Source organism: Oncorhynchus kisutch, linkage group LG10 (genome assembly GCF_002021735.2).
Source record: "Oncorhynchus kisutch isolate 150728-3 linkage group LG10, Okis_V2, whole genome shotgun sequence".
NCBI lineage: Eukaryota > Metazoa > Chordata > Actinopteri > Salmoniformes > Salmonidae > Oncorhynchus > Oncorhynchus kisutch.
This window is the reverse complement of record NC_034183.2, coordinates 31,283,188-31,296,822: the sequence shown is the minus strand read 5'-3', so window position 1 is coordinate 31,296,822 and position 13,635 is coordinate 31,283,188. Positions and strand designations below refer to the sequence as shown.

Here is a 13,635-nt window from a genome sequence, read left to right as displayed (position 1 = left end):
TTCTCCCCGTTCAACTGTTGTTTTCCTATTTTTCATTGATCTGTTTAGATTTTTTTTTCTTATATAATCCTGTATTGACAAGAATGAGCTATTCTGATGTCTTGGTTTATGTTTGGTGAAGTACATCATTGGCCAGTATTTGTCAAGGTTGATATCACTGTATCTCTTTCTGTCTCTTTCTCTCCCCTACTATCTGGAGTAGTGTTGCTCTTGTCAAATGTTGTTCTTTGTGGATAAAGTGCAATTCATGTCATGAATTTAAATAAATATATATATTTGTACACGTATTGTTTTTTGTTTTTTACAATATTACATTTCAGGGAGCTGTCTTAAAAGACAACCTGCAATGCTGCTTAGTACTGTAAAATAATTGTATATTACTGTAAGTATTTCCCTGTAAATGTACAGCATTATACTGGCACCACAGTTGCCAGTTTAATACTGTAATTTTGCTTTACAGCAGTGATGCTGTAATATAGTTTACAGCATGATTTTCCTTGCTGTAAAACCTATTACAGCATCCCCGCTGTAAATTTACAGCATGGATGCAGTAATATGCTATGTTACCTCATCCCTAGGTGTAAAATAATAAATAATCAAGGAGGGCTTCCAAATAAAAATAATCCAGGGCTTCCAAATAAAAGTGTCAATGTATGCCGAAGACTTTCACATTTCCTCTTAAGTCTGCAAACTGGATCCCTGCATAGTCTCATTGAAGATCTCGATCACTTCTCCAGCCTCTCTGGACTGTACCATATTACGTATTGGATCGTTAAATGAGACAACTTTTACAATACCCTGTAGTTTACCAATACATTGGCTAATAGTGACGTATACATACTTGGTTTTCATATCCCTAAAGATAGAAATTATCTTACCACAACTAATTTCAATACAAAGTTTGCAAACATTTACAAGATCCTGCAACCATGGAGCGGTAGATACCTTTCTTTTGATGAAAAAATCACACTGATTAACACACTGATTTCGTTTTTTACTTATGGCGCTGCTTACTCCAGACAACTCTTTTTCTTAAATCATATGAGCAAAAAATATAAAATTTAATTTAGAACGCTAAGCTAGACAAAATTAAACATGCCTTGAATATGAGTTTGGGGGATTGAAATTATTCAATATTAAAACCTTGAACCTCTCAAGGAAAGCTTCACTCATACATAAATTATACTGACACCTAAACCTAAATTGTTTCTATAGTAGATTACTAGGAAAGGCTCATCCTTTGTTAAAATATTGCCTCTGCCTTTATACAGATGACAATTTCTAATTTTCGGTTAATTGAAAATGAAACATTGTTCAAAGTACGACCCTTTCTTAACAACTTTTACACCACTGCTCATTACATACCACAGACCATCAAATATTATTTACATCATCAACGTTGGAATCACTACAAAATGTATTGTATGTGCTCATACACTATATTAGGCCCAGCCTTTGAAACTTTGGTTTTCCTAGATATGGCTACTAAACTCAGAAAAAAAAGAAACGTCCCCTTTTCAAGACCCTGTCTTTCAAAGATAAGTCGTAAAAATCCAAACTTTTAATACTTAGGACACTAAAGAGGCCTTTCTACTGACTCTGAAAAACACAAAAAGAAAGATGCCCAGGGTCCCTGCTCATTTGCATGAACGTGCCTTAGGCATGCTGCAAGGAGGCATGAGGACTGCAGATGTGGCCACGGCGCCTAAGACGCCGAAGACAAGGCCTAAGACAGCGCTACAGGGAGACAGGACATACAGCTGATCATCCTCTCTGTGGCAGACCACATGTAACAACACCTACACAGGATCGGTATATCCGAACATCACACCTGCGGGACAGGTACAGGATGGCAACAACTGCCCAAGTTACACCAGGAATGCATAATCCCTCCATCGGTGTTCAGACTGTCCGCAATAGGCTGAGAAAGGCTGGACTGAGGGCTTGTAGGCCTGTTGTAGGGCAGGTCCTCACCAGACATCACCAGCAACAACTTCGCCTATGGGCACAAACCCCCCATCGCTGGACCAGACAGGACTGGCAAAAACTGCTTTTCACTGACGAGTCGCGGTTTTGTCTCACCAGGGGTGATGGTCGGATTCGCGTTTATCTTCGAAGGAATGAGCGTTACACCGAGGCCTGATCGATTTGGAGGTGGAACGTCCGTCATGGTCTGGGACGGTGTGTTACAGCATCATCGGACTGAGCTTGTTGCCATTGCAGGCAATCTCACGCTGTGTGTTACAGGAAGACATCCTCCTCCCTCATGTGGTACTCTCCCTGCAGGCTCATCCTGACATGGCCCTCCAGCATGACAATGCCACCAGCCATACTGCTCAACTTGTGCATGATTTCCTGCAAGACATGAATGTCAGTGTTCTGCCATGGCCAGCGAAGAGCCCAGATCCCAATCCCATTGAGCACGTCTGGGACCTGTTGTATCGGCGGGTGAGGGCTATGGCCATGTCTTGCAGGTGCCTTGGTGGAAGAGTGGGATAACATCTCACAGCAAGAACTGGTAAATCTGGTGCAGTCCATGAGGAGGAGATGCACTGCAGTACTTAATGCAGCTGGTGGCCACGCCAGATAGGGACTGTTTTTGACCCCCCCCTTGTTCATGAACACATTATTCAATTTCTGTTTGTCACATGTCTGTGGAACTTGTTCAGTTTATGTTTCAGTTGTTGAATCTTCTTATGTTCATAAAAATATTTACACGTTTAGTTTTCTGAAAATTAACGTAGTTGACAGTGAGAGGACGTTTCTTTTTTTGCTGAGTTTATATTGTGATCACTACATCCGATGGATCTCGATACTGCTATAAAGCACATTTCTGCAGCATTAGTAGTGATATGTCATGACTGGCTTGTTCGGGTCAGCTTACCATGGACCACACTCCTACAAGAGACATATCTCACACCCACCAGAGGGGGTAGATCGAGAAGTATGGAGGTGGGCGGTTTTATGACACCTCACCCCCATTGCAGACAAAAGCCTTTGTCCTCTCAGTTTGGAGGAAGGGAATGTATGATGGGCCTATGGAGAACCTACCTCAGAACAGTAACATGCAATAAATGGACTTTGGGACAATATGTTTCGTCAGCCAAAATGGTAGTAATGACGGTAGATGGTATACGAAAATGAATGTAGTTTTTGTTATGCTATTAAAATTTAAATGACGATATTATAACAAAAACATTGTAACTTGACGAGTTTTCACAAGATGTACCTGAAGTTTTTGTGAGGAAAATTTCCAGATCAAAGATAATGTTTTTATAAAGATGAAATGTGAAGTTAGTTGTCTAAATTGGATCTGTGTAAAATCCAGACCTTGCCTGGTAACTAGAGAGAACTTGCCTTAAAACTTCTTAGACCCCCCTACTTTTTAAAATTTCCGCCTGAAGACATACGCAAATCTAACTGCCTGTAGCTCTGGCCCAGAAGCAAGGATATGCATATTATTGGTACCATTTGAAAGAAAACCCTCTGAAGTTTGTGTAAATGTGAATTGAATGTAGGAGAATATAACACAATAGATCTGGTTTAGATAATACATTGAAAAAAACATGCATTTTTTATTTTTATTGTTGTATCATCATCTTTAAAATGAACAAGATAAAACAAACATTCAGATAGGATGATGGGACAATTTCAGTGAAAAATATAAGAGGGCAACAGTACTTGTGCAACGTTTCAGTATGATAACTTCCAAAATGAGCGTGCTACATGACATTTATCATGAAGTCACCCAGGTGTCCCACACAAGTAGCCCAAATGTACCCAAGTGGTCAAATTGGTGAAGGTATACATTTTGAAACAAATAACTATATACAAAATGCCAAAATGGTATTCTAACACACACACCCCAAAAATTGAGAAAAAAATATGAAGAAAAAAATATACATTTACAAAATAACATGGGTAACTATTTACACACTTTCAATATTTGGATGACCCTCAAGTTTATTTATATAGCCCTTCGTACATCAGATAATATCTCAAAGTGCTATACAGAAACCCATCCTAAAACCCCAAACAGCAAGCAATGCTGGTGTAGAAGCACGGTGGCTAGGAAAAACTCCCTAGAAAGGCCTAAACCTAGGAAGAAACCTAGAGAGGATCTAGGCTATGAGGGGTGGCCAGTCCTCTTCTGGCTGTGCCGGGTGGAGATTATAACAGAACATGGCCGAGATTTTCAAACGTTCATAGATGACCAGCAGGGTCAAATAATAATAATCTCAGTAGTTGTAGAGGATGCAACAGGACAGCACCTCTAGAGTAAATATGAACAGTTTAGGGTTCCATAGCCGTAGGCAGAACAGTTGAAACTGGAACAGCAGCAAGGCCAGGTGGACTGGGGACAGCAAGGAGTCATCATGCCAGGTCGTCCTGACACATGGTCCTAGGGCTCAGGTCCTCCGAGAGAGAGAAAGAGAGAATTAGAAAGAGCATACTTAAATTCACACAGAACACCGGATAAAACAGAAGAAGTACTCCAGATATAACAAACTGACACTAGCCCCCTGAAAAACTACAGCAGGATAAATACTGGAGGCTGAGACAGGAGGGGTCAGTAGACACTGTGGCCCCATCCGATGAGACCCCTGCACAGGGCCAAACAGCAAGGATATAACCCCACCCACTTTGCCAAAGCTCTACACAATATTGTGCTGCTGATGCCAGGTGCCATAGCAGTCTCTTTCTGCTGTAAAGCAGAGGGTCACCAAGCATGTGGCGCAGGTGATGGGGGACTTAATTTTGCAAAGGACACAGCGACGCCTCCATGCTGTGCCCTTTTGGCCCTGAGGCACATCCATGCCTGCAGAAATACATTTGGGCAGATGGACACCACTTGTGGCAGGAGCTGGATGAACCAGCTTCAGTGGGGGATGGACACCTTGGCCCTGGGGGCTGCCATTCGGAGTCAGTGTCTTTTGTTTACAAAAGGTGTCAAAATTATCTGTAAAAATGATTCCAAAAGAGCTACAGTAATGTTTTAGCCAGGTGTGTTTTGCAAGTAGCTTGCTGAATCTTTCACACTCGCAGCCCATCAATGGTACCGAACTTGAAATAATTAGCCACTTTTTGGAATCTTTCAGTGCTGGAATTAGTTCTTTAAAATACATTTTCAGACGTTCCCGAGCTGTCCTCCTAATGCCGTTTGACTCCACATGGACTACTACAGCGTCAGCTCCCGGCAACTATCGTAGAACGGTCGGAAACAGCCTCGGAACGGTCGGAAACAGTCTTTCAAATTGGTGTTTAATGTCCTTTTGATGTTGTTGGGGGGGCATGTTCACTCATGGGATGATTGATTCCATTGGGATCATAGCTGTTAACCATTCTCATACTTCTCTCTTTCATCTCTGTATCCCACTTTAGTCTCTCTCTCTCTCTCTTTCGTCTCTCTTGCTTCTCGCTCTCTTTCGTCACTCTCCCTTGCTCACTTTCATGCTCACTTTTCATCTCTCTCTCTTTTTTGTCTCACTCTTTTATCTCTCTTTCTCATTCGTCTCTCTTTCTCTTTCGTCTTTCTCTCTTTCGTCTCTCTAGTCTCTCTTTTGTCTTTCTCTTTTGTAAGTGTTTGTAAGGGGATCATTGGGATCATGGGATCATTGCTTTTGTTATTATCAAAGCTGTTAACCATTCCAATACTCCATCTCTCTTTCGTCTCTCTCCCGGCTCCTTCATCTCTTTCCCTCTCTCTCATGTCTTTCATCTCTGTATCCCTCGTCTCTCTTTGTCTCTCTCTCTTTCAATTCTCCATCTCTCGTCTCCCTCGCTCTTTCATTTCCGTTACTCTTTCATCTCTCTCTTTCCTCTCTCCCTCTCTCGTCGCTCTCTCTCGTCTCCCACTCTCTCATTTCGCTCTCTCTCGTCACTCTCTTTCATCTCTCTCTCTTTTCTCTTTAGTGTCTCTGTCTTTCGTGTCTCTCTCATCCCCCTCTTTCGTTTCTCTCTGGCGTCTCTCTCTGTCGTCTCTCTTGCTTTCCTCTCTCTCCTCACTATCTTTTGTCTCCCTCTCTTTTGTCTCGCTTGCTTTCGTATTGATCTCTCTCTCATCTCTCCCTTTCGTCTCTCTCTCCCTTTTCATCTCTTCATCTCATCTCTTTCTCTCTTTTGGCTCTTTACTTTGACTTCAGGTATGACGACTTTGAAGTCTTTGCAAGCAAAAGGATCTTTCTTCCTGATCTGAAAATGGTAAACTATTCTTCTGTTGCTGATTCCACGTTGTGCACGTTGAACATTCAGAGGGATCAGTGTCAAATTATATTGAACACAGAGCACAGTAGTAGTAAAATAATATATTAAACTTGTAAATGAGCACAGATTGTACAGTATAAGCTACAGTGCCTTGCGAAAGTATTCGGCCCCCTTGAACTTTGTGACCTTTTGCCACATTTCAGGCTTCAAACATAAAGATATAAAACTGTATTTTTTTGTGAAGAATCAACAACAAGTGGGACACAATCATGAAGTGGAACGACATTTATTGGATATTTCAAAATTTTTAACAAATCAAAAACTGATTTCACATTTCCCCATCACTACTTTTCAATACATTTGAAAACAAGTAATAAGATAAGCTTAATTTGAAAGAAAAGTAGTTGAATATTGGAATGTTTTTCAAAATACAATTTGTAAAGTATTGGCATGTATTTACAATTACTTCAAATACATATCGTTGGAAATATTTTAAAGACAATATTTTCAAATAAATATTTGGTATACACTACCGTTCAAAAGTTTGGGATCACTTAGAAATGTCCTTGTTTTTGAAAGAAAAGCACATTTTTGGTCCATTAATAATAACATCAAATTGATGAGAAATACAGTGTAGACATTGTTAATGTTGTAAATGACTATTGGAGCTGGAAATTTTTGATTTGTAATGGAATATCTACATAGGCGTACAGAGGCCCATTATCAGCGACCTTCACTCCTGTGTTACAATGGCACGTTGTGTTAGCTAATCCAAGTTTATAATTTTAAAAGTCTAATTGATCATTAGAAAACTATTTTGCAATTATGTTAGAACAGCTGAAAACTGTTGTCCTGATTAAAGAAGCAATAAAACTGGCATTTAGACTAGCTGAGTATCTGGAGCATCAGCTTTTGTGGGTTTGATTACAGACTCAAAGAAAGCACTTTCTTCTGAAACTCGTCAGTCTATTCTTATTCTGAGAAATGAAAGCTATTCCATGCGAGAAATTGCCAAGAAACTGAAGATCTCGTACAACGCTGTGTACTACTCCCTTCACAGAACAGCACAAACTGGTTCTAACCAGAATAGAAAGAGGAGTGGGAGGCCCTGATGCACAACTGATCAAGAGGACAGGTATATTAGAGTCTCTAGTTTGAGAAACAGATGCCTCACAAGTCCTCAACTGGCAGCTTCGTTAAATAGTACCCTTCAAAACACCAGTCTCAATGTCAACAGTGAAGAGGCGACTCCAGGATGCTAGCCTTCAATGCAGAGTTGCAAAGAAAAAGCCAATTAAAAGAAAATATTAAGATGGGCAAAAGAACACAGACTCTGGACAGAGATATGGCTTTTTCTTTGCAACTCTGCCTAGAAGGCCAACTTTTACTTTGCTTTTGGTGGGGGATCATCCTGTGTTGTGCTAGTGAACTTTGTGGCAAGATCGATGATATCTGCAGTAAGGACAGCCTTCTCAGTGGCATTGTACCATGGCAGTTTAAATTGTGGATCCAAGACTGAGGCAATCTGGTATGGGTTCTTCAGCTCATAAACAGTCAGGCGCTTATCAACAACTTCTTTTGACAAGCTTTTCATTGTACCTGGTAGAGCAATTGGTGAGATGTTTAGTCAGTCCTCTGCATAGGAATGATGATGTTGGCAATGATGATGTTGGATCCTTGCTCACACAATCTGTGGCAACATCAAAGGGGTTAGGATGTCCACAGCATCAGCGAGGATATACTTTTTATGCATGGATAGCTTGGTGACAGGCAGTGTGTCAACATTTTCAGTTGATAATTCTACCTTGTGACAGTAGCTGGTTGCAGACAATTCTCCCCTTCAAGGCGATCCTGTGCAAATGTTGACTTGCGTTAGTGGGAGACAATGTTAACGTCTTTGGAAACGACTTTCATGAGGTTATATACAGACTGAAAGCAATCTTTAAAAGTGAGCAGTATTGTGTGAGTATAGCAACATGCTGTGAAAAGTAAACTTCATCAAGGTCAATGGAACTTACAGGTTGCAGACCTTCCTCCTCTTCATCACCAGTATCCTCTTTTTTTAGAGGATGTGTCAACTTCAAAATTAGCAAAAGAAGCAACCATGTATTTATAGAATCTTAAATACATATTTTATTTTTAGTCCAACTTCGAGAGCAGAGTATTTGAGGCTATTTGAAAATTTTTGGGAAAATATGTTTGAAAGGGTTTCAAATAGTACCCCAGGAAGGTTTTGAAAGTATTTTTGCTACAATATTTGGTTTTTACAAATAACCATTCAAATATTCAAATAAAATAAATTGTTTTGGGCTATGTATTTGAAAATACTCAAATAAGTATTTTCAATAACTATTACTAAATACACCTGTATTTGAACCTAGGTCTGACACTCACATACACACACTAGTTGGAACCCCTGTCACTCACATACTGCCAGGGGCCAGTGGTGGAATTGCCCAGCTAACCCACCAGTATGTGTGTGTGTGTCCTTGCTAACCTGCAGCGGAATCCATAACTGTCCATCAGAAATCCCCAGAAGCTTTGTGTCGATTACGGTTAAGCTCTCCTCCACTCCCTCGCTCCTTTATTCCCTTGTTCCCTCTCCCTCCCTCCCTTTCTCCCCCTCAGCTTAGTGGAAGGAGTACCATTAATGGACCCTCGTTATAGAGAAATCCGTCATGAAACAGGCCCTAATGAACTGATTCATGTTGGCTACTTTATTTTTTCACTTGTTTTTTCCTCTGTGGAAATTCTCATTGGTGAGATTTTGATTGACAGTTAGCACGGACTCCTGGGGTTGTTCTCTCCAGAAATAAATTAGTGTTGCTGTGTGTGTGCGCGAGTGTATATATGCGTGCATATGTGCTTGTTGTAAATTCCACGACAGAACACCCAGTGTAATGGCAGTGTGTAACATCACATCAGCATGCTTCTCTACACAGCACATATGAGATCAGAATTTTTACACTCAGTGTTTTAATATTGCAGTTTGTAAAGCTTTATTTGCATATTTTCCATTATGCCTTTCAAGTGAATGTGAGAGATACCCACCCATGACTGTGTTTGTAAGTGACAGAGACATGGTTGTTGCATTCAATACATTCTATTCCTGAAGCCTTTACCAAGTGACTTCCTAAGTGAATGTGTTTGAATTAAAAGTAAACCCTTATGACTACACAGTATATTCTGAAAGTATTCAGACCCCTTCACTTTTCCCACATTTTGTACATTATAGCCTTATTCTAAAATGTATTAAAATGTTTTCCTTATCAATCTACACACAATATCCCATAATGAGAAACCATAAACATGATTTTAGATATTTCTGAAAATGTATTCCCAATAAAATCAGAATCACCTTATTTACATAAGTATTCAGACCCTTTGCTATGAGACTCTAAATGGAGCTCAGGTGCAACCTGTTTCCATTGATCATCCTTGAGATGTTTCTAAAACTTGGGGTAAATCTAATTGATTGGGCATGATATGGAAAGGCACACACCTGTCTATGTAAGGTTACACAGTTGTCAGAGCAAAAACCAAGCCATGAGGTTGAAGGAATTGTCCGTAGAGTTGCACTTCTTCCCTCATATGGGTCTCAGTCACCTGGGGGTCCAGAGAGGGGAGAAGTCAAACTTGTCTATCACATGTCCCTGGTGCTATGCAGAATATCAGATAGAGAGGAGGACAGGAGGAAACATTGTCTTCATATGTGAATGTGTCTTTACCTATTTTAAACCATGTGAAGGGATGGTGTGATTAATGGGGAACCAATTACTTGTGTCCACAATGTTTGTGTGCCAGTCACTCCCTCCTTTGACCTTGGGGAAGGTAAGGCGTGACAAGATGTGTGGGGTAGTGTCTGGAACAATTGTACGTCATCCTATACCTAGTGTATGACCCAGAGACTCACTCCCCTCGGGACTTTACATTTGATTTATGCCATAGAATGAGTTGGTGTCTCTGTACTGTGAAGTACAAAGGACGAGATCAGAGCCTTGTCTTAGGGGCCAAACTCTGTACAATAAGAACAGTCTTCATAACAAATGCTATCTGGCTGGGGGACACTCCTTTGTTTGTTTGTTTGTCATGTAGACCAAGATGGTGTATCTTTAATATAAAATCTGTTTTATTATTTGTATCAGAGCTGCTCACCACAACACTTGGGAGTGTTGATTCGACCAGCCTCAATATTGTGGAAGCAAATTGCTCTATGCTCCCTTATTAATAAGGTTTGAATAAAGTAATATCCTGAATGGTGATTGACCTTGTCTCTCCTCATTATTGATTAGAATTTCCACGACAATATACAATCCATGTCTCAATTGTCTCCATTCTTCTTTAACCTGTCTCCTCCCCATCATATATATACTCTGATTGAAGTGGATTTAACAAGTGACATCAATATGAGATCATAACTTTCACCTGGTCAGTCTATGTCATGGGAGGAACTGTTCTTAATGTTTTGTATACTCTGTACATTTCATAATGACTTTAGTTATGGCCTAGTTATCCTCAACATTGTGGTCTGAAACTCTTGGCTCATGGGCTACATCAGACCTCCAAGTCACAATTATTTATTTATTTATTTAATTTATTTTTTTTCCTTTATTTAACTAGGCAAGTCAGTTAAGAACAAATTCTTATTTTCAATGACGGCCTAGGAACAGTGGGTTAACTGCCTGTTCAGGGGAAGAACGACAGATTTGTAACTTGTCAGCTCAGGATTTGAACTTGCAACCTTTTGGTTACTAGTCCAACACTCTAACCACTAGGCTACACTGCCGCCCCAATAATATGGTTTGTGAAGTGATTAGTAATTCCTTTCGGAATCCAGCCAGAGTAAGGATATCCAACTATTTGAATATTTTATCACCCACAACCTGTATTTAAAATGACTGCTATTGTGAAGGACTTGACAAAAAAGACTACCTAAACCATCTAAATTGTAATAGCCATCTCAGTAACAGGTGCAATTACAGATTAGTTTAGTTCAAATAATCAATCAATGTTTATGCAGAAACATAAATATTAAAATACATTTCTATAAATCATCCTGCAACAAAGCATTCTGGGAAAATGTGAACAAGGCCCCTTTCCACGTCTTTTTTACTCAGAGTTAATGGAAATTAACTCAACACAGTTGAGTAACAACACCACACAGTGTTGATTCCAAAGTGATTCATTTAACACTTTGTTTATTCACCACATGTCGTGTCAATTGCAATCCCACTGGTGTTAAAGCTGCAATATGTAACTTTTTGGGCGACCTGACCAAATTTACATAGAAATGTGAGGTATAGATATAGTATCCTTGCTGTGGTGGAACACTCGCAACATGTACTGCTTATAATGGAATAATACACCTTAGCAGCACTCATGTCTGACAGCTTTACAATTCTGCTTTCTTCTTTCCATAACAGGCTTGACCACTAAACCCTGGTTATTATGGGCTATTTGAGCCACATGGTAATCTAGATAAAGACCGTTGGAACCCTGCTCTGCCAGCATGGATATCAAGACCCTTTATCCTCATCAGAGGGTCTTAGCCTCTACAGAGGACCCTTGAGAGCAGCTCATCAGCACAGTGTGTGTGTGTGCTTGCGCCCTTTGAGCAGAATGTCTTCCCCAGTGATTACAAACCAGTCCAGCCGCAGGGCATCACAAGTCACTCTACACAACCGAGATTGCACCATTGTGTAAAAAGTGTTGGGGAAGGACAGTGTTGGTACCATTCATCTTTTAGGAAATGGCACATAAAGATCCAAATGCCACCGGAGTTGCTGTGCAGACATGATATTTTCCACCCAGCATGGCCTGAATCTGAATATGAGTCTTCTAATGCAGCCCAAGCTGTGTCGTTCTGTCCACTCTGCAATTGGAACAGTATAATTCTATGTTGTATTCTTCTTTCAATACTCAGAGCACAGATAGACATTGGCCTCATTCTGGGGCGGTGCCATGGCCTCTGCAGACCTTTAGACGGTCCACTCTTCATTTTGGCAGAGGGCACTGGGGTTGTGGGCTGGGTCTGGCTGTAACATGCTCTTGAGCCCTTTTTCTCTCTCTTCACTATGACTATGATAGAGGGTGTTTGCTAATGGAGTGTGCCCTGCCAGTGTGTGTGTGTGTGTGTGTGTGTGTGTGCATCCCTGCCTGTGAGCTTGTTTGTGTGTGTGTGTGTGCGTACTAATGTTTGTGTGTGACATTGCAGGGAGTTTGGCCGCTGGAAGGTGAACAGCCTGGCTCTAGAGAGACAGGATAACAATGGTATGGCTCTGCCTCTGGACCCCGAGTTCCTTCAGACCATAAGGCACCTGGGCAGACGGCCCAGCCTCAGCTCTATCACAGACAGCATCATCAGGAAGTACGGAACACACTTTCTACTCTCAGCCACCCTGGGGGGTAAGAATAATAAACATTTTATTTATTGGTGGAATGATTGGAAGGCCTATTTCTTTCCACTCAATCTTTATGCTGCTGATTCTCAGGTTCAGAAACACATTCTCTCTGTGCTGTATAGGTGTCATGTTGGATGTGGACTATTCCCGGCCCAGTTCTCAGTGCATATTCTGTGCCGTTCTGTGCCCTTGTTTGTGTTTAGGGGAGGAGTCGTTAATGATCTTTGTGGACAAGCGGAGGTTGAGTAGGACAGTGGAGGCAAGCGAGGCCAACGGTACGGCCGTGACTCTGGAGGCACTCCACCAGCTGGCTGCATCCTACTTCATCGACAGGGAAGGCACCTTGCGCAAGCTACACCACATCCAAATAGCATCCACAGCCATCAAGGTAACCATACAATGGTTAGAATAAACCTAGCAGTTTTGCTTTGTAGTTCCATCTGTGATGTGTGCTGTAGTTGTGTCTGTTGGCGCCAGGATGAAAGTTTCATAAATAGCAGGATGTGTGTTTGATTTAAATATCATCAATTCATTCCGTCTTTCATTCCCAGAGCTCTCTAGCTGGGACCATCATTATTACTGAATAATGAGTCTGATCGGCTGAGTTTGCCCTTTGCACAGCAGGACGTTTGGCAGTTTCCATGTGAGCCTGTGGTATATTTACATGTACCTGTGACAATGACAGGATTATCAATGAGGAATTTCCCTAGCACAGGCACCTTGTATTAGAGCGGTGTTTCCCAAATGGTAGTTTTGGACGAGCTGGTAAGCCATCCCAGCTAATTTAAGTTTCTTTAAGTAATTGTATAAAACTACACTGCTGGACTATTTTGCTCATAATGAGGCTTTGGGAACCACTGTGATGGTCGTCCCTAACAAAATTATACAGCTGAGTGTTGATTCCTAACATTATCTGAGATTAATTAAAAACTCACTTGCTGTTCTGTAAGCGTCCTTCCATTTTTCATTGACTCATCCCAGTGCTATCCCATCATGGGCAACCACAGACAGATAAGGCATAGTCATTCAA

The 13,635-nt window shown here is 40.9% G+C and overlaps 1 protein-coding gene across 2 annotated transcripts in view; it reads left to right on the top strand.

Annotated features, from left to right (window-relative positions):
• Positions 1-13,635, top strand: part of LOC109897518 (BMP/retinoic acid-inducible neural-specific protein 3-like) — a 98,387-nt gene that overhangs the window by 31,808 nt on the left and 52,944 nt on the right. For both annotated transcript variants that reach the window (XM_020492019.2, XM_031833547.1), the window contains 2 exons: positions 12,419-12,609; positions 12,809-12,993. In XM_020492019.2, the coding sequence (XP_020347608.1) occupies positions 12,419-12,609; positions 12,809-12,993 (376 nt within the window). The remainder of the gene's footprint in view (positions 1-12,418; positions 12,610-12,808; positions 12,994-13,635) is intronic.